The 22,348-nt window shown below is 40.5% G+C and overlaps 1 protein-coding gene across 3 annotated transcripts in view; it reads right to left on the bottom strand.

The window, feature by feature from the left end:
- The window catches only part of PRXL2A (peroxiredoxin like 2A), a 67,292-nt gene that overhangs the window by 3,304 nt on the left and 41,640 nt on the right, over nucleotides 1-22,348 (bottom strand). For 2 of the 3 annotated variants that reach the window (XM_069068385.1, XM_069068386.1), the window contains exons 4-6: nucleotides 18,366-18,506; nucleotides 16,684-16,848; nucleotides 5,577-7,865 (exon numbers count right to left, since the gene is read on the bottom strand). In XM_069068385.1, coding sequence (XP_068924486.1) covers nucleotides 7,743-7,865; nucleotides 16,684-16,848; nucleotides 18,366-18,506 — 429 coding nt within the window. In that variant the 3' untranslated portion in view covers nucleotides 5,577-7,742. Of the gene's footprint in view, nucleotides 1-5,576; nucleotides 7,866-16,683; nucleotides 16,849-18,365; nucleotides 18,507-22,348 lie in introns of those variants that run through there. The other variant, XM_069068384.1, reaches the window with a different exon arrangement.

Raw genomic sequence — 22,348 nt, 5'->3', positions numbered from 1 at the left:
ATCCATCCATCCATCCATCCATCCATCCATCCATCCATCCATCCATCCATCCATTCATCTATCACCTTCATCTCTCCTGAGCTCCAGTTCCAATCATAGGCAAACTGCTTAACTTTTCTGGGACTCAGTGTACTTATCTATAAAATGAATGGGTTGGAATAAATGACCTCTGAGGTCCTTCCCTTCTGGCTCTAGAGTGATGATCCTTTGAAATAAGCAAGGGAAGGGAGACACTGGGAAAGACAGTGCACTCCTTTTGATTATCAGTCTATGGCACTGGTTCTCTGATCCCAGTCAGAAGTAAAGTAATTTCTTTATTCTTTATTCATGGGGCAGCTAGGTGGCACCGTGGATAGATAATGGGACCTGGAGTCTGGAAGACCTTATTTCAAATGTGGCCTCAGATACTTAAAGCTGTGTGACACTGAGCCAGGGGTGGGGAACCTGTGACCCCCAGGCCACCTTAGGCCACATTCCAGCGCAGCACTAGGCAAGTCACACCCTGTTTGCTTCAGTTTCCTCATCTGTAAAGAGGAGATGATAACAGTACCTATCTCCCAGACTTGTAGTAAAGACCAAATGAGATGGTAATTGTAAAACACTTAGCACAGAGCAAGGCATATAGTATGTACTATATATATATATATATATATATGTCAGCTATTCAAGCAAAAATAGGGTCCAGATTTCCCAATGAAGGAAAAAACACTTGAATGTAATCAAAATCTTCAATTATTCAAAAATCTGTCATTTGGAACAAGGGTTAAACTTGTTCTGCACGGTTCCACTATCTGTCTAGACAGAAGAAACAGGGAAATTCAACTGATAGAAAAAGAGGCAAAGATTTTTTTAACAAGGAAAGAAAAAAAAACAAATGGAAAAAACTTCTGCATAAATTTTGAAATGAGATAATGGTTTGATGCTCATGGAAAATTTAGCTCAATTGTTAAAGCCACAGAGAAGGCTGCCTCTACAGTGGGAAAAAATACATGTGGCAGGAGAGGGACTGGACCTATGATTATATTGGTTAAAAGAAACTCCCAGAAGAGGGAATTCTCTCCACCAATGCAGGCAGTCATCTTGCTGTCAATGGACAGTTTTAGAGAGTTATTAGAGTCACAGTAAAGTAGCCCTCTCATGGTCACACACCCAGCATGTGCCAAAGAGAAGACTTAAGGCCATGTCTTCCTATCTCTGCGTCTCTCCAGGACATTCACAGTAGCAATAATCCCTTAATTTTCTGTAGCATTTTTAGTTTACAAAGTATTTCTATTTGCAAAGCTAATTTTGTTCTTTTAGGAAATTTATCATTTTTATTGATCTCTTTTGCTTTTCTATTACTCTTATTTCCAAGTATATTTCCCTAAATTAGGGCCACTCACTGCAGAAATTGGAATGAAGGAGCCTTGGGGGAGAGTTTTACAGTAAGGAGGAGAGTTTATTTGTTTCTCCAACTCCAAATAAGGGATTATGTGAATTTAAGGATTGCCTCCACAAATAAGGAAGGAAAAAGGAAGCCTATAAACAAGACTTCTGCATCCAAAAGAAGTGTATGAAAGCCTATTCTTTGCAGTTGTCTGGAGATAGGGGTAGGATACTAGAGGCTTCCAAATCTGCATTCGCACTGAGGAGATGATATTTGAGTTATTCAATTTGGAATGGTGGATCGCTTCCTCTAAGATGGCTTCCCAGCTTCAGCTTTCCTTTTTTGTATAAGGAAAGCTCCATGTCTGATGTGAGAAATGTTCCCTCCTTTCCATTGGTTCCAGGATTGTGATTGGTGGGGAACAGGGTGTTATCTGCTATCACTGCTTCCTGATCCACAATTGGAATCTTTGAATGCAATAATTGAAGAGAATGAGAGCTTGAGATCTGAATATTCCTTAATTTCGTTCTGGGTTAGCTAACAAAGGCAACATGGAGGGTCCTGTCTATGAGGCCAGATGCAATGGGGCCTTCTTAGCCCAGACAAAATCTATCATTTGATTATTGGGAAAAGAGAGAACTTCCTGGTTTTAGGAATGAAAGCAAAATTCAAGGGATGAGTAACATTCACAGGATAAGAGAAGAATCTTTCTAGGGAGTTTAGAAAGAATACTAGGAGAATGGCCTTGGGCTATTCTCCCAAGTGAGGAATCAAAAGTCTTCTAGAGATGCTGGGTTTCCCTCTTCCCCTCTCTTTTGAATATTAAATATGAAATTCTAACTCAGACCCCACGGGGGTGGGGGAAATAACCATCCCTCCTCCAAAAGCAAATATCCTAACAAGACTTTACTTAAGGCATGTGTATACATGTATATGCTCTTTAGGAAGCACATGGATTCATTCTCATTTCTCTAGAGTTAGGAAACAGTGCTTGCACTTATAAATTTCTAAGAAGCAAAACCATATTCTTATGCATAGATTAAGGAGCCCCAGAAAACATGGAGACCAGACATTATGAGAAGCATTGCAGTAAAAAGTTCTACCATATCTTTTACTCCTTTACCTCCATCATGCCATTCCATAAAATAGGAAAGAAAGGGAAGTAGAAAGAAATTTAGTGAAACTAATCAGGCCATCGACCAAGTTTGACACTATATCCAATGCTCCACAGCCCTAATTTTCTATCACTTTAAAGAAGAAAGTACATTTTTTCAAATTCTTCTCTGAATTAATTTGATTCTTATGGTTACTACTTATCTCCCATTTTCTTCCATATCACTCCAAAGAACTTATTCAGCTTTCCTTATTTCTTTTAATATTTTTTTTTGTTCAGGCTGGAAAGCTTAGTCATGGAATCATGAGATTTAGGGCTGGAAGGGGATTTACAGATTATCTGGTCTAGTTCCCTCATTTTAGAGATGAAGAAATAAAAGACTAAAGAGTCTGAGTGACTTATCCAAGGTCACCCAATAGTGAGTGGTTGGGCTGGAATTTGAAGCAAGGTCCAAATTCAGCACTCTTCAAGGTGAGTAATGTGACATATTGAATAAACTGTTAAACTTCAGTTTGATCTGGGTTCTAATCCCCCTCCTTATGCTTAATAGCTATGTGACCATAGTCAAATCACTTAATTTCTTGAGTCCCAGTTTCCTCATCTCTTTTTTGCCCCCATTTGCCTGACATGGTTAGTTTTAGGAAGGAAAGCAAAATTCAAGGGAGGAGTAATATTTGTAGGATAAGAGAAGAATCTTTCTAAGGATTTTGAAAAGAATACCAGGAAAATGGCCTCAGGCTATTCTCTCAAGTGGGGAATCAAAGTACACCCCCAGTAGAATATAAACTCATTGAGAACAGAAACTGTCATGCCTTGCATGCACTAGGTACATAATATTTATTGCATTGAAATGGATTGTCAATGGTCATAATCTAATATTAATGGCTGAGTATTTGAACCCTGGTCTTCAGAATACAAGTCTAGTCCTCTCTCCTATGCCATGATCTTTAACTTTTCTCTATTTTATTTCTCCTCTCTCCATATTTTGAGCACATTGTAAAGTTGACCAGTGGCCAAGTTCTATAATCTCCTAAATATCTTGGAAGTCTCCTCCTTTCTATTCCTACTGCCACTGTCTAAGTTCAAACTATTATTACATGAGAGACACAGAGAGAGAGGGAGAGAGAGCATTTATTAAGCACTTTCTCTGTGCAAGTCATTGTGTTAAGTGCTGCAGATATAATTATAAGGAAGCAAGACAGTTGAGACTTGACCTATACTATTTCAGTAATCTAACTGTTCTGCCCACTGCTAATCTTGTCCTTTTCTGATATATTTTATGCACCATTTCCATGTTAATCATTCTAAAGCACTACTTTTACTGCATCCCTTCCTGCTCAAATCTACTTCAACAGATTTTATTACCTGCCCAGATCCTCAGCCTGCCATTCAAGGCCCTCTACAATATGACCCCAACCAATCTTTCTGTAAATGCCTGTCCTTTCATGACTGTTGAAACATTACCTATCCTTTAATGAAAATATATATTATGACCCAAAAGACTTAAAGGGCTTAGTTAACTGATAGCTCAATCAATCATTTTTTAGGTATTTGAAAACAGTGATTAAAATAGATAAAAAATGAGAGAACAGGTTCACTTTCTTTTGCACTACTAACATTACATTTAGTCCTGAATACCACATTTTAGTTGAGCCGCTAGGTGGCGCAATGGATAGGGCATCAGACTTGGAGTCTGGAAGACCTTTATTCAATTTGGTTTCAGACACTTACTAGTTATGTCACCCTGGGCAAATCATTTAATCCAATTTGCCTTACTTTCCTTATCTGTAAAATGAGCTGGAGAAGGAAATGGCAAAAGACTCCAGTATCTTTAGCAAAAAAATCATGCAAATGGGATCACAAAGAGTTGGATGTGATTGGAAACAACTGCCACAACCACATTATAGATGGGGAACTGACAAATTGGATTATGGTTTAAAGAAGGGCAATCATAATAGAGAAGGGACTTACAATCCTGTCATATGAGGAACTGAGATGATTATCTTGGAGAAAATTGAGGGAAGCTACTATCACTCTCTTCAAATACCTGAAAAATTATTCTTCAGAAGAGAGTCTAAACTTGTTCTAAGAAGTTCCAGAATGAAAAACCAGGTCTAACAGGTGGGAGTTACAGGGAGATAGTTTTCAGCTTCATAGAGAAAGCCCTTCTAACCAACAGAATGGTCTAAAAATGGAATGGGATGCTTTAGGAAGCAAAGAATTCCCTATCACTAGAGATGTTTAACTAAAAAGCTGGACAATGGCTTGTTGGGGAAGGTATAGAAATGATTCATACATCAGGCACAGGAATAGATTAGGCCAAAGTCCGTTCCCATTCTGAGACTAATTCTAGAAATGCCTTTTCCTCCCATTAAGCCTTTCTGGATCTTTGTGGCCTGGTAGAGTGGAAAGAGGACCTATGAATATTCAAATCCTGTCTCTTTTACTCATCACCTGTGGCCTTGGGTGAATCACTTCTCTGACCCCCAGTTTCTTTATCAAATGATAGGGGTGCACTTGAATGCTTCAGAGATTTCCAGCTCTAAATCTAGGATCCAAAGATTTCCCTCCTCTTAACTGCTGGGGGATTTTGTAATTCTTATCACACAACCTTATTTCATAGCTAGCTGAACACTTCTCTTAATCTCTTCCTAAACAATAAACACCTTGAGGACAAAAGCTGTGTTTTACTCACTATGACGTCAACCTATCCCACTCAGCACAATGAACGTGCAGAGTTGGTGCTCAATAAATATTTGTTCAGTTATATTGAATTGAGGTCATTAGGGCAGGTCAAATCTAGAAGCCTTTATTAAACATCTACTGTGTGCTAGCATTGTGTCAAATGTTGCTGTTATTCACCACACAGTTTGATGGATAAGGTGCAGGTTCAAGGAATTAAATTATCACACATTAAGATTAGACCTGGGTGAGGTCTTTTCCTTCAATGGATTGTTGAAGCGTCTGATCAACACAGTATTATTTTCACTTTTAACAATTTTGATAGTGACTTCTTGGGGAGTCAACACACTTTTTTTTTCTATTCTTAATGTTTTAAGAGAAATCTTACTTTTCAAAGATACACAAAACCTACTGTTTTCTTAAGCATGATTTTATTATAGCTGGGTACCAAAATATTTTCCAGTAGGACAAACTTCTAATGATACATTAAAAATTAATGGTATCAGAAGACTTAGTGGGAAAGAGCCAGTTTTGCAGGTACACATCTGTTCCATCATATCCAGAGGGATATTTCTGTTTTTTTTTTATAAAGTCATAACACATTCATACACAAAGATTCATTATTTCATCAGTGCAGGTTGCATTTTCTCTGCAATGTAGCAGGCTGTTTCACAGGCTCTTTCAAACTTGGCTAGGCTGATCCTTGTATGGACAGACATAGTCCATCCCTGGGGAACTCACAATACACCACACACACACAAGTAAAAACCCCAACCTCTCCAGTCTTAAGGTGAAGTACACCAAGCTCTCATGGTAGCCAAAGGAGTTAAAAAAAGGCCAGGAAAAATCTTCCACGTGAATTCTATCCAAGAATATCACTCCAAAAATTATATATGTCAGAGAGGCAACATAGCAGAGTGGAAAGAGAACTGGATTTCTTATCAGAGGACCTGGGTTCAAGTCCCAGTTCCAATGAACAGTAATTCACACTTAAATAGAGCTTAAAGGTTTACAAGGCAACAAACCTGCAGAATAGGTAATGAGAACAGCTGATATTCATACATGGAGCTTTAGTCTCCAGAGCACCTCACATGCATTTTCTCCTATGAAGTTGGTACTAGAGGGTTTGGGTTTTCTTAACGGGATTCCTGATTTCATTGGAGTAGAGGGCTCCTGGTGAGGAGCCATCTCCCCAAATGGAGATTTATCCATTCTTGACAATATATGATAGTAAAGAGTTGCTTGGGGGCACTAAAAAGTTAAGTGACTTCCCAGAGTCCCACAGGCAGTGGGTGCTAGAAGTACTTCTAGAATCCAGGTTTTCCTGCTGCTACTCCCTGCAGACCCCCAACCCTATCATCTGACCCACTGTTATAACCAGGAGACTCCTTAGTCTAGCCATCCAACCCTCAGCTTAAATCTTAGGCCCTCCAGTCATACTTTCTTAAGTGCATTTATTTCCTGGAGAGCAACGATTATCTCACTTTTTCTCTTTTTATTTGCCCTACTTAGAACATAGTGAGCTCCAAATAAATGCATTCATTTATTCATTCATCTATCCACTCATTCATTCCTGACTCTAAGGCCATCTTTTTATCCATGATGCCAAGCTGTCTGTCACTAAAGGCATCATTATCTCCTTCTAATAGATGTGGAAACTGAGGCTCAGAGGGGTTGTTACTTATGTGTTATCACACAGATAGTATCAGAGGCAAGATCTGAACAAGATCTTTGTTAATAATGCAGCACTCTAGTCATTATGCCATGTCTATTATTATTATTTTTTTTAAAGCAATAGGGGTTAAGTAACTTACTCAAGTTTACACGGCCAGTTATTTCTGGGTGTGGTGCTAAGTATCAGAGCCCGGATTCGATCCCAGGTCATCCTGACTCTGGGGCCGGTGCTCTTACTCACTGAGCCACCTGGCCACCCCTACCATGTCTATTATTATCCTCACGAAATATCATAAACAAATGAGGGAACTAAGTCTCATAGAGGTTAAGCGGCTTGCCAAAGAGCTAAGGGATGTCAGGGTCAGGATTCAAACCAAGGACTCTGGAGGTTGAAATCAATGCTTTTTTCATTCTATCCTGACTCTTTTTAGGGCTATTGGATCCAGGGCAAGTCACTTAACCTCCCCATCTTTCTTCTCCTATGTCAGCTCCTTACACAGCTTGCTTCATCGGGGGATTGAGAGAGAATCACTTTGCAAATCTCCAAGGTGCTACAAATGTGAGTGAGGTGAGCTGTGATGAATAGCCCAGAAGGCCAAACCTCACATTTCTCTCAGTCCTTGGTGAAAAAAACACTGACTGACCTGCTTAGGGCAGGAAAAAAGAAAGAGGGAGAGAGAAAGAAAGAAGACAAGAGAAAAAGAAAAAAATTGATCTTGTTTTGAATCCTAATTGTTCAGCCAAAATAAAAATCCCAGAATCCAAGAATGAGGCCAGATGGGGTTTAATCCCTAGGAGAAATACTTAATGCATATGTAGATAAATAAGGGAGTTCTCCCTGGGACTGGTGAAGCTGATGTCACATAATCACGGTCTCATCTTCCTAGGTTTTCCCGAGGTCAGTCATTACATCTGATCATTTTCCTCTGAGGCTGAAGTGTGGGGCATTATCTTTTTGGCAGCTTCCAGAACAGAGGAAGGGTCAACTTTATCTCCAAACTCTTTCTCTCGGTGCTCTAGGAGAATTCCCTGACAAGAAAGTGAGACAGGGTTAGTTCTTCCTTCCTACAGATGGAGGTGGGGAAGGGGAAGTGCAGAGGCAAGAAGGGGGCATCAGGGATACACATGGCCTTCTAGGTCCTCAAATGTGACCTCTGATTTGAATCCAAGCTTCAAAGGACAAATTCTGGCACTACCAGGATCATGCCCTAAAGGAGATCAAAGGCAGAAAGAAAGGCCTCAGACACAACAAAAATATTCACTGCAGCACTTTTCACAGTAGTAAAAAACTGGCCTCAAAGTGTAAGTCTATTGAGTGGAAGATGGGTGAACAAATTTCAAAATATGAATGGAATGGGAAAAATAAGTTGATTTCATTTTGAGTTATAATTGTTCAGTCAAAATAAAAATCCAGAATCCAAGAAAGATGAGGTGGGGTTTAACCCCTAGAAGAAATATATAATGCAGATACATAGAAGGAAGTCCTTAATGGGACTTCTATGCTAAGAAATGATGGCTATGGGACATTCAGAGAAACGGGAAGATTTGCATGAACAGATTTAAAGTCAAGCAGAATGAGTATAATACCCAAAATCACTATAGTTAAGGAAAGCAATTCTCAAATTAAATCAAACTGATTGAAGTTGTAATGTCAAATCTTAATCTCAGGCACTACGAAAAGTGTTGGGGATACAATTACAAAAAAAAAAAGAAACACTCCCTTCTCTATTTTTAAAATTTCAATTTCAATTAAATTTCCATTCCAAATTCTTTCCCCCTTCCTTTCCCCACCCATTGAAAAGGAAAGAAAAATAAAATCTATCACAAATATGTATAGACATGCAAAACAAATTTCCACATGGGCCATGTTCCAAGAAAAAAAAATCAAGAAATAGGAGAAAATGTACTTTAATCTGTACTCTGAGTCCATCAGCTCTCTTTCTGGAGGTGGATAGAATTATTTCATCATGAGTCCTTTGGGACTGGGGAGCCCCTATTCTAAAGGAGCTTGTATTCCTTAAGAGGAGATAATATACACACATATGTACATATATGCACATACACATGTGTGTATACATATATATGTTCATATAGAATAAATGCACAATAAATACAAGGCAGTTAAATGGAGGGAGGCACCAGTGATTAAGGGCATCATGAAGGCCTTTGTGTAGAAGGTGGTACTTGAGCTTTATCTAGAAGGAAGAGAGGTAGTCTATGAGATGGAGGTGAGAAGGGAGAGCATTTAGTATGAGAAAAGGTCAATGCAAGGGCACAAAGACAGGGGATCTATTTCTCTGTGTGAAGAATAGATGGAAAGCCAACTTGAATGTAATTGTGAAAAAATGAAATATTAAAAATTTACTACAAAAAAAGGGGAAAAAAAGAAAACCAATTTGACTGGACTGTAGAATATGGGAACCAGAGTAATGTATAATGATGTTAAAGACAGGTTAGAGCCAGATTATGAAAGGCTCCAAAAAGCCAACAAAAGAGTTTATATTTGATCCTAGAAGCAGAAGAGAGTTTATTGAGTAGGGAAGTGTACATGGTCAGACCTGCCCTTTAAAATAGTCATTTAGGCAACCGTAAGAGTGGATGGGCTGGGTGGGAGAGAACTGAAGTAGGGAGACTAAGTGCTATAAAATTTTTTTTTTTTGCTTTTTGGAGTGCAATTGGGGTTAAGTGACTTGCCCAAAGTCACACGGCTAGTGTGTCAAGTGTCTGAGGCCGGATTTGAACTCAGGTCCTCCTGACTTCAGGGCTGGTGCTCCATTCACTACGCCACCTAGCCACCCCTATGCTATATATTTTAATAGTCCAGGTGAGAGGGGATGAGAACCTCGACAAAGGTGGGAGCAACATGAGTAGAGAGATAGGCTCAGATGTGAGCGATTACATAGTATTTGAAATGGAAAGACTTGGCAACTGTCCCAATATGTGGAATGCAGGAGAATGAAGGACTGAGGTTATAAACCTAAGAGATTGTAGGAAAGATGGTGATTTTGACAAAAATAGGGACATTTAAAAGAGAGGGGGCTTTGGGAGGAAAGTCAATGGATTCTGTTTTAGACAGGCTGAGTTTCAGGTGTTTGGGGCTACCTAGTCTGAAATGTCCAATAGGAAGTGTGTGATAGGGAGTGGGAAAATCAGGGGAGAAACTGGGGCTGGATATATAGGTCTGCGAGTCATTTTCACAGAGAGGATAATTAAACTTGTGGAACTGATGAGCTATCTGAGGGAATATAAAGAGAGAAAAAGGTCTGGGACAGAGGTCTGGGGAGCACCAATGGTTAGGAGTCATAAGGATGATCCAAAAAAAGAAAAAGAGGGAAATATAGGTAGGAGGGTAGAAGGAGAACTGGAAATGACTGTATCCTGAAAATCCAGAGAGGAGTGCATCTAGGAGAGGGTGATCAGCTGTCAAATGCTGCAGACAGGTCAAGGAGGATGAGGACTGAGAAAAAGCCACTAAGTTTGGCAATTAACAGACTGCTGGACAATGACACACTCTTCCCTTCTTTTCAGCACCTAGAACATGGTAGGTATGTAATATATTTTTGTTGAATGACTATCCGAATAATGTTAAAAACCAAATATTGCATATGTTGTTACAATTGTTGTATATATTGATTTTGTTTATTTTTCTTTGTTACAATAGAGGGTTCAATAAAGCAGAGGAGGCGATCAGGAAATTAATGTAAAACCCAAAAGTATCACTAACACTTAAAAAAATAGAAGTAGGGGAGAGAGTATAGATACTAGGCCAAAAGGATTTTTAGAGATTCTTTTTTTTTATTAAAAACCCTTTTCTATTTATTTAAAGGTATTTGATGAAAATATCTTAAGTTGTCCATGGTACTGAAGGAAAGAGAATAAATAGGCAAATAAGACAGGAAAAGCAGGCTGTGGGAAAAGTAGCTTGGATATCAAATGTTTGCTGTAAAAAAAAAAGAATAAGAAGGTGGAATGTCTATGGAGTTCTATAAATCACCCCTAGAAACCTAATTTTGAAAATTGTTGCCTTGATAGCAACTGAAAAACTTTCTATTTTTTCAAAGTAAATACCTTAAAGGGATAGATACAAAAAGAGAACAAAACAAGATGGGATTACCTTTCCCATAATTTTGTAAAGAGACAACTGCCTGTCTGATCATGACTTTGACGATTAAGAAATCAACTTTCTCTGAGCGCCACCTCCTTTCGTGAGAGGCCCTCCTGAAAAAGTGAACAGGAGTCAGAGCAAAAAGCAGAATCAGTACCTTTACCCTTCAGGAAAGAAGCGAGCTGGCTGCACTGCCCAAAGGATATTAGAAAGGAACAGTGAAAATAAGCTCACATATCAAAGGGAAAGGAGAGAAAATATATTGTCAATAAATACTTGTTGAATGTCCGTAAGACTCTCTAAATGCCATAACAGCAATACTGACACTCTAGGTGGCATCACAGTGCATGGAGTGCTGGACTCAGAGACAAGAAGACCTGAGTTAAAATCCAGTTTCAGATATCTACTTAGCTGTGTGACCTTGGGCAGGTCACATATCTGTAAAAATGCCCATCTGTAAAATGAGGGTAATAATAAATAGCACTTACTTCCCAGAATTGCTGTGAAGATAAAATGAGATTTTTATAAAGTGCATTGCAAATCTTAAATTGCTATATAAATGCCAGTGGTAGTGGTAGTGGTAGTAGTAGTAGTAGTAGTAGTAGTAGTAGTAGTAGTAGTAGTAGTGGTGGTGGTGACGGTGGTGATGGTAGTGGTGGAATTAGTAATTACTATTTGTGTGACCTTGGAAGTTATATCATCTCCCTAAGACCATTTCCTCATCTGCAGGATGGGACAATAATGACAATGCATGATTATTGGAAAGAAAGTACTTTGTAAATTCAAAGGGATTTGTAAATACTGTAATTATTGCTAAGAAATCTGAAGGCAGCATTTGGGTGTCTGCCAGCAGAGCCAATTCAACATCAAGCCTCCATCTCTAAGGATACAGGGTGGGGATCTTTGTAAGAACAGAGTCAAACAAAATTCTTAGCAACATGGCTTTGTGAGAGAGGGAGAGAAAACAGCAGTCTCTGCTGTGAATAACACAACCCCCAGGGATGGAGGTGGGTGTGCCACCCAGGATCTTTTGCAGCTGAACCTTCCTTATAGGAATGAGTACCCAGGGAGTCATCAGGAGGCAAAATCTAGCATGTTGGCCAAACCTTGGCCCAAGGGACTGCCAATAAGGGGTGGAGGAGAACAGCATCTTAAAACTTTGGAGAAGCAAGGAATCTTAGAAATCTATCTAGGTCCATCATTCCCAGGAAGAGTTAAATAAGAGAGTAAGTTAGTAGCAGATACAGAATTAGCACTCAGGTCAGCCTCCTTGCTAGCCTTAGAGGCAGGGAGGTGGCATAATGGATAGTATTGGACCAGTAGTGGGGAAGAACTCAGTATCCTATCTTCAGACATTAGCTGGGCAACCCTGGGCAAGTCGCTGAACTCCCCAGCCTCAGTTCTTTTATCTGTAAAATGGGAATAATAGTGCCTACCTCCAACAGTTTTCTGAATATAACATAACAGGTGTAAAATGGTATATAAATCTTGGCTATTATTGTTAATGACCCTTTTCTCATGAGGAATGCCTCATTTATTTTTTATCATCAATGAAAAAAACCTAGCAAGTGATTTTCCCTTTAGTCTCATCTATTTAAAACATTGAAAAGGGAAACAATTAAAAGAATGCATACAGCACTTTTGAGTTTTCAGAGCAATCATTTCAGATTATTTTCACTAGAACCACATGAGGTAATGAAAATGGTATTATCTGACCTGACAAATTAGAAAAATTACCTACACAAAGGTGGAGTGATTTGCGGAAAAGTTCACAACTAATTAGTTGGGAAGAACGGGATTGAAAGTGGGGTTTCCTATGATCTTTCCAACAGGCTATACTGCCCAAAGGCTTACTGGTGCTCAGTAAGATCAATTAACTGGCCAAATTGATATTTCTAGAATACAGATCTGGTCAGCTCCCTATGGCTTCCAGGATGATGCATTGAAAATAAAAATCAGTCTGGCTTTCAAATGTCCCCTCTGACTCTCTGACTCCCCACCCACCTTTTTAGTCTTATTCCAGGTTATTTCTATCAACACACTCATCACTCCACACAAATAGGCCTGCTTGATGTTTCCTCTCAGAGTCTGAACAGGTGGTTGTCTGGTGCCTGGAATTCCCTCTCTCTTCACCTCTGCCTTGGAGAAACCCCCAGCTTCCTTTAAAACCAAGTACTACAGTCTATACAAAGTTTTTCCTGTTCCCCCATGGTTAGCGCTCTCTTCTTAAGATGACTCTGTCTATATTCTCTATTTATCTGTCAGGGTACACATTATGTCCCTTGGAAGAATTAAGTACCTTCAAAGGCAGAGATAATTTCATTTTGGTCCTTTGTATCTTCATTCCCTAGCAAAGAGCCTTCCACATAACAAGTGTTTAATGAAACTTTGCCAAGTTGGATTGAAGAGTAAGGAGGCTTTGAGGAAGTCAAGTAAGAAAAAACAACAGTCAGGGTCAAAATTATCACCTCCAGAAGGAAGGATTTGGGATGCTATTTAATTATTAATCCTGGAAGTTCTGATTAAAAGTATTACTAATTTAGAGAAATGATCAGTTCATCCTTGGGTAAAGCTGAACTAACTAGCTATGCAGGTAAAAGCAAAGAGAGAAGGGGGCTACTCTGAAGGTTTAATTCCTGGTCACTAAGCCTGGAATCCTACTGGTAGCTTTAGGGAAAGACAGTGGCAGAGGTTGGCGTAGAAGGGGTGAGGGCAGAGTATAAAGGAACACTTGAAAGTCCATAAGGTATGGAGTTTGGGGCTCTTAGATCCTTTACATAACATTAAAATAAGTCACAAAATAATTGAGGGGCAGCATAGTATAATCCTGATAAATTAATAAATGCTCTATCATTCATTCATTCATTTGTTCACTACCATTGTGACTGACCTTAAGTTTTTTCTTCTATAAAAGAAGGGGGTAAGGGTGGGGCAGAGAAACCAGGTGTGGTAGTGCATGCCTATAATCCCTTCTACTAGGGAGGCTGAGGCTGGGGAATTATGAGCTCACTCTGAGCTGCAGTGGGGCTCAAGTCAGTTGGGTGACTGAGCTGTCTGACACTAACACGGTGAGACGCCAGGAGTAGGGGGATGTCGTGGGGTGGGGAATGCCAGGCTGTCTAAGGAGGGGGAACTGGCACAGATTGGACGTGGAGTTCCACGCTTCCATGCCAATCCATCTGCATTTCTAGCCTAGGTGAGCCTCCAGACAAACAACCCAATGAGCAGGTGTTTGTGAATGGAGGTGATATTTTTAATACCTCCCAGACGGGACAATTGTGAGAAAAGCACTCTGTACACTCCACAACATCTATATGGGGGCTCTTGCTGCGGCAGCTCCTTTTCTTGGCAGTAGTTGAGTCATTTCAGTCCTGTTCTGCTCTTCGTGGTCCCTTTTGGGGTTTTCTTGGACCAGTTTGCTTTTTCCTTCTCCAGCTCATTGGATGGATGAGGAAACCGAGGCAAATAAGGTTATGTGACTTGCCCAAGGTCACACAGCTAGTAAGTGTCTGAGACCAGATCTGAACTCAGGAAGATGAGCCTTCCTACCTTCAGGCCCTGTACTTTATCCTTGGAGCCACCTAGCTGCCTTGAGAGCATGTACATTCAAATTATTGCTGCTGCTGCTGCTACTACTATTACTACTCCTACTACTACTACTACCACTACCACCACCACCACCACCACCACCACCACCACCACCACCACCACCACCACCACTACCACTACTACCACTACCACCACTACTACCACCACCACTACCACCACTACTACTACCACTACCACTACTACTACTACTACTTACTACTGCTGCTACTACTATTACTACTGTAGACATTGATGCAGAGATAGCTAGATCTTAATAGCTCCCCAGCAGAAATAAGGGAGAGTTAGGAACAAACTTGATCTTTCTTAAGACCAGTCTTTAAGGGAGATAAATGCATCATCTGGCACAAGGGAAATGTATTGCTTTGTTTTTAGAGTCCAAGACTTTCAGTGGCTGAAGAAATGTCACCCAAACGAAAGTTTCTCTTGTTATAAGGGAATATGGGATGGGTGCAATAGGGTATAAAGTCCTGGACTTGGAGTCTAGAAGAGATCTGGGTTCAAATACCACCTTTGTGGCTTCTGCCCTCTGTGATTATACTAGTCACATTTCCTCATCTGTAACATGGGGCAGCTAGGTGGTACAATGGATAGAGACAAGTCAGTAAGACTCCTTTTCCTGGTTTTCAAATCTGCCCCCAGACACTTCCTAGCTGCGTGATCCTGGGCAAGTCACTTAACCCTGTTTGCGTCAGTTTCCTCACCTGCAAAATGAGGCAGAGAAGGAAATGGCAAACCACTCCAGTATCTTTGCCAAGATAACCCCAAATGGGGTCATGAAGAGTCAGACACAACTGAAACGACTGAACAAATATGGGAGAAATAATCATATGCTAATACTTATCCAACCAATCTCTCAGCACTATTGGGAAGATCTAATCAGGATGCTCTCATAGCAGGTACCATATGGGTGTTGCCCTCCTCCCCCCCAGCATAAGCAGCAGCCATTCTGCTTGACCAACTTGGGGACCAGCTTTTGTTTGCTAGGTTGTATCCCCTGATTGGCTATTGAGTTAGAACTATATGATTATACTAAATGAGCCTCTCACCTCTCAATTTCTCTCTTCCTTCTGTCTTCAAAGCATGATGATGGCTTTCTAGACTATCTGCAGGGTCCCTTCCCCCAAACCCCTAACCTAGTCACAAGCTGGTGCCTCAGATGGGGCCATTTCCCTTTTGGTGCCTTCTTCACTTTGGTTCAGGGCCCTGAGAACCCAAAAAGGCCTGCAATGTCAGGGAAGGTGACAGCAGGGGCACGCATAGAGCTGGCATGACTGACGACAGGGGAGGTGACTGTGTTGGGCAGCTCGACTGCTGATAGGAGAGAGTGCCTATGCAGTGAATGAAGTTGGTGGGTGCCAAGAGAAGAGCTGGCATCAGAGAGAAGCCAGCATAAAGAAGATCAAGGCTAGCTATCTGAGTGGACAGTTCCCAGGGCAGAAATGAAAGGTGAAATGGCAAATTAGCAGAACTGCCAGACTGCATTAAGTCTTATTGAGACTTGTTACCAGCCTCCCGTCAGATTGTAGCCTGGTTCTGAGCTGAACTTTAAGTATCCTGTTTAAATTGCTGTGCTGATGCATTCATGCTATGACCTCATCTCTCTGTTAGGAATAAAGTACCTGTCCCATACTTGATTCACATTTGTACAACACATACCTTTTTAAATTATTCATCTTTCGAGGAAAATCCTAGACTAGAATCCAAAATAGAATGGTTTCTGGAGTAACTGGGGCAGGGATGATGAGCTAATGAGTGTGAGAAGGGGGAGCCCAGTCTCTCACAGAGATGGCCAGTTCCCCATTAGAGCCAAATCGAGATGAACAGAGATGACAGGTAAAGGACAGGGCCTTTATCCTGCAGCCTCAGCCAAACTGCTATGCTAGACATATCAAGCTCTTTGTGAACCTTTGAGCGCTCTGTGAATATTAGGGGTTACTATGATCCTGGGGAGTTGGGGAGGATTCCTGGCTTGTCTTTCCCAGAAAATGGCATGGTAGATGTGACTTCTAAGCTCAGAGAAAATGGGAAGTATGACAAAAGGAAACAGTCAGGGGTATTCTCAAGGAAAATGAACAAGACAGCATGTAAACCCAGATACACAAAGACACACACAAACACACACACGTATTCTACCTGCTTGCCTGGCCCGATCACATAAACACCTCCAAGGATGAACCCTTCTCCTTCAAGGTTACCAGAGAAGCCCTTACTCCTGGCCCGGAAAAAGTTCTGCCAAACACCCAGACGAATGAATCCCATAAACATCATCTTCCGCTTCTGGGGACCATAAAATTTTTTCTGCAGAAAAGACAAAGATGCCAAGTTATTGATGCTTTATGTCTTTGTTCCTTCCCCTCTCTCTCCAATCTGCCCTCACCTCTTCAGAAGACAAAGGCTGTATTTAGGTCCTACAGAGGAAAACATCATGTCTATTTGCTGGCACATGGGAAAGTTTTGTGTGTAATAACCCAAACTAACACAGAATCCCCCAAATTAAGCCAAGTTCTCTCATTAAAAGTAATGAGGTAAAGACCTAGGGAGAATGAACACATAGCTCTGAGCCCACATCCTAGCTGAATACTTATACTTGGAGTTTTGAAGTTTTTGTGACATTGGGTTGGGGGAAGGACAGGACATGTCCATGGACCCTACTCATAACATCTCTATGACTTAGTTAACTATTTTTGAGAGTTTCTGTGGTTGAAAAATTAATCTCCTGAGTGAAACAACAGGAAGATCGTTGGTTTTGCAGTATGAAGACCTAGGTTTAAACCTATCTCTTGCACTACCTGTGTGACCTTGGGCAAGTCACTTAACTTATAAACTTATCTATAAAAATGAGAGGTTTGGGGTTGGGTTTTTTTTTTTTTTTTGGCTTTTCAGTTTCCTTACAGCTCTAAATCTATGATCCCATGATCTATTCTTAGCTAGGCTACTGCTCGGACAGTCTTCCTAGCTTGAGAAGGTCTGCCAGAGCCTACCTACATTCTCCTGATAGAGTTAGGTGGTACAGTGGACAGAGGGCTGGACACAAAATCGGGATGACTGGAGTCTAATCCTGCCTGCCTCAGACACTTACTTGCTGTGTGACCCTGAGAAAATCAATGAATCTCTGTCTGCCTCAGTTTTCCTCATCTGTAAAATGGGGATAAGAGCACCTAGGGTTGTTGTGAGAATCAAATTAAATAGTATTTGTGAAGATTGAACACAGTGCCTGGCACCTAATAAATGCTATATAAATGTAAGCTTTCACCATCATCACCATCACCATCATCATCATCCTCCTTATCCTCATCATTTGTCATGAAGCAGGTCATGACAGGTGAACAAAAAGGAGAGGAATGGGTCACTTTCACCTTCCCCTTAAGTCTGCTTCCTTGTGAATGTTTCATTGTATTCCACCATGGAATAAATTAGCCCTTCTTGGCTTTAGCGATAGGTCAGGCTCACAGAACTTCATTTCAAGAAGCATTTAAGCAATAAGCAAGAAGAAAGTTCCTATAATCCCCTAATTATGTTATCCAAGGTGCATGAAAAAGATAATCGTGAGAGAATATGGCAAGCAGGAAGGCCATTGGGCTTTCAAAGGAACTCACTATAATCTATAGAGAAATCCAAGGCTGGCTTTAACTAACTGAGATATAGTGCTGTTCAAATAATCCATTTCTACAAGGCCAGTTTCAGACCAAGTCTGTCGAAGCCTGGCAGTTCAGCGTTCAAGCTACCACCAGAAATTCAACCAAGCAAAGAGCCAAGTCTAATTTGGCAATGTGAAAGAACACACAGTATTGGAATAAGTTTTGCAACAGATGTACCCTTTCATCCAGAAAGATCTTTCCTTTGAAATATGGCTGGAAATCCTCCACTTCCGACCCGATTTTTTCTTTGACCACAGCATACAGTGGGATGCCCAATTGGTCTAGCTGTGGTTTGAGAGCAGACAGTTCAGCTGCCTCCTAAGAGAAAGAGAAAGATAGGTTAATACACACACACTCACTCTCTCTCTCTCTCTCTCTCTCTCTCTCTCTCTCTCTCTCTCTCTCTCTCTCTCTCTCCAACAATCTTCTTCCTGATAAAAGGCTTCACAATCTTGTCTTAATTCTTCAAAGAAAGCATAAAAAATCCCACACCGTCCCCAAAATCCAAAGATGTCACTTCCTAAGGGAGACCAGGGCTAAAAGTACCAATTGTTACTGGAACTGAAAGACAAAGACTGTCTTCTTTTTACTGCCAAACAACAGCTCACTTACATTTTATAACATTATTCAGCTAACAATGACCAACGAACAAGAAACTTGTTTCATAGGGTGACTCTGTCTGATCTGAAAACATCAAGACAGCACATGGAATATTTTGTTAGCCTAACAGGCAAAGGCTTTCATGGTACAAATGGGAAAGGGGGTGCTTATAGTATTGCAGGAGATTTCACCATTGACAAAGGTTTTTCATCATAGGCAAAGACCCTAGCACTGAAGGCCTTCCATAATTGGGCTCCAGTTTATGTCTTCAATCTAATTAAGGAGGTGGCATGGTGTTTTGGATAGAGTCTTGATCTTGGAGTAAGGAATCCAATCTAGAATGCTTATTAACTATATGTCCTTGGACAAGTCACTTAACCTTTGAGAGTATCATTCATTCATTCAGCAAGCATTAAGCATCTGTGAAGCACCAGGCCCTGTGCTAGGCTCTTGGGATACAGACACAAAAATGAAAGGAACTGACGGTTTATTAGGGGAAGCTTCAGGTTTCACATCTGGAAAATAGAGATAAGAACAGCACCCACCTCCCAGAACTGTGAGGATCAAATAAGAAAAAGTGTGCAAAGAGAACTTAAAAGCCCCATGTAAAAGTGAGCTGCTGTGATTCCTTTCATTCTCATCTTATATCAGTGGAATTCCAATAGAAACAGTCCTGGGACAGGTCCATATCCTGCTATCATTCTTTTGTGTTTAACGTTGGTAGACTATTGGGCAGGTAGAAGAAGTGACTGCTTTTTATAACTTTAATATATTATATATTATATTTATATATATAAATATAATATAATATTATTATAATAATATACATTAATATATAACTTTTATTATACAGAGCCAGTCTCCTTGACTGTAAAGGCAATTCTATTGCCACCAGGCCACATGCCTCTGGCACCTGCTGGCTGTGTGGCCCTGGGCAAGTCACTTAACTAACTTCAGTACTCTAGGCAACTGTCAAGATTTTAAGTCCTAGTGAGAATCCTGACCTGCGTTGGTAGAGGGGGCTTCCTCATCTAGCAAATTTCCCAAGTAACTGAAATCACACATCATATCTTCTTCCTTCTCCTTCATCATCATGCCCCTACTTTGCCTTTCCCCTTCATATAGAATGCCTTTCCTCTCCTCCTTTCCTTTCAATCTCAATCCTAGCTATTCTTCAGCACCCAGCAAAACTTTCCTCCTCCACACACAGCCTTCCCTGACAATTCTGTCCACAGGGATTGAATTCAACACAACAAACATTTACTGAGTACTGGCCAAATCCAGATTCCTCATTATGCAAACCACTCCTTTGACACTTATGTCTCATGATATCTCCCACATGAACACTTTATAATGTTATTATTTTTGTGCCATTTTAAAACTTTATACAAGTGTATGTCTTATCTCCTTAACTACCTTTTGAGCTCTGTAGAAGCAGCTAGGTGGCCCAGTGGACAGAACCCTGGGCTCCTCTTCCTGGGTTCAAATCTGGCCTCAGACACTTACTAGCTGTGTGACCCCGGGCAAGTCACTTAATTCTGTTTGTCCTAGTTTCCTCATCTGTAAAAGAAACTAGAGAAGGAAATAGCAAACTACTTCAGCATCTTTGCCAAGAAAACCCGAAAAGAGGTTACAAAGGGTTGTATACAGCTAAAACGACTGAACAAGAAGGGCAGGGATCTGTGTCGGCAGCTTACCAATTATTCATTCTACACAAAGATAGGAAGGGACAGCTAATATACCATGCTGATAGAGTCAGGATTCCAAAACACCTAGATAGCCTAGAATTTTGTAATGAATCAAATAGATGAAAAGTTGAATGGACTGCCTTGGCAGGTAATGAGCTCCCTTTCATTGGAGGTCTTCGAAGAAAGTCTTAGATGATCACTTAATGAAGTAAATTCTTGTCAGACTAATCAGGGAGGAATAGAATACCTCTAAGGTCCTTTCTAACTCAGAAGTGGTGAATCTATAGATAGCTTTCTAATAACACTACGCACACAGTAAGAACTCAGTAGTTAACTGTTAAACGAATGAATTTCTATCAAAATAAGAGATAAAAAGTTGCATACTTGGAGAGATGGAGCTCATTTATTATAAGTCATGAAATACGCAGACCCTTTCCTCTATTATGCAAATGCAATGCTAAACCTTCTCTTTTGGCAAGAAAAATTGCAAAGTATTGGTCCACAAGCCAGTTCTTGGTCAGGACACATGTGCCACAAAGCTCCTGCATGTCAGCAGGAAAATATATTCTAGAACATACTTTTCTCTTGGTAGAAAGGCGAGGAATGAGGCATATGTTGTCAAACAGTCAAAGCGTATGCTATTTTTGCTTTTGTTTTGCTTAACTGTATTTCCTCGTTAATAGGAAGGATTCTACTGGTGTGGGTACAGGATTGGGAAATGATACAGGGGAGATAAAACCTTTTAAAAAGCTCCTGTAATTGAGACAGAGTGTTTGCATTAAGGCAGGAGTGTTTTCAGTAACAGCAACATTGTGTGATGACAAAATTTGATAGACTTAGCTCTTCTCAGCAATACAACAATCTAAGACAATTCCAAAAGACTCACAATGGAAAATGCCATCCACATCCAGAGAAAGAACTATACAGTCTGAAAGCAGATCGAAGCAGACTATTTTATCTTTTTTTTCCCCTTTCTCATAGGTTTCCCCTTTCGTCCTAATTCTTCTTTCATGTGACTAGTGTGGAAATATGTTCAAATATGATTGTACATGCACAGCCTATATCAGATGGCATACCATCTTGGGGAAGGGTGAAGGGAAGGAGTGAGAAAGATTTGGAACTCAAAATCTTGTAAGAAGTGAATGTTGATTCTAGAACAGAATCTTTGTGAGTAAAATACCAGCCCTGGAGTTGGGAGGACCCAAGTTTGGTTCTGGCCTCAGACAGCTCTTTGATTGCCTTAAGAGACTCTGAGAACCTTCCTTGATTTGAAAATATACTCTGCCTCCTAATAGGCTGAATGTGGTCACATGGAGGCTGTGGCAGGAGGCTTGGTTTTCAGGAATGCCCACACCTTGATGCTGTGTGATTGGGCAGTGGGTCAAGACGGTGGTTACATTCTCTGACCCAGAAGAAGGCTATATAATCCCTGATGTGAGGCTTTGCTTTGGGGCTCACTTTGAGAAGTGTTCTGTGATTTGATCAGATGAGACTCTGGGAAGCTGTTGTTGAGAGCCCCTCCCCCCTCCCCGCCCAGCTTTGAAAAACCCAGATGTTGATTTGGTATGGATGTAATGGTTGGACAATTTGGAAACCTGTCTACTTGATCTGTTTCTCTGTCTTGATAATTCTGTCTGTATACTCTGAAGTTTGGGGTGCTGACCTTTTTCCCCTGAACTAGGTAAATGATACATATTTGACTGATTAAAGTAAGCTTGTTAACCCATTTTGAGTTGCTTTCCTTTAACAAAGCAGATCTAAGAACCTGTGTTGGCAGCCACCCTGAGGACGCTGGGGTGCTTGCTGATACAGACACTTAACACCCTGTAAGGGTTATGGGATTTAAAGATCTTCCATGCCCCGTTGGACTTG

The sequence above is a fragment of the Petaurus breviceps genome, unplaced genomic scaffold (assembly GCF_028583685.1).
Source record: "Petaurus breviceps papuanus isolate PSGF00001 unplaced genomic scaffold, PetGlider_PUasm1.0 90762, whole genome shotgun sequence".
Classification (NCBI taxonomy): domain Eukaryota; kingdom Metazoa; phylum Chordata; class Mammalia; order Diprotodontia; family Petauridae; genus Petaurus; species Petaurus breviceps.
Note: the sequence above shows the minus strand (reverse complement) of the source record. Positions and strands in the feature narration are given on the sequence as shown.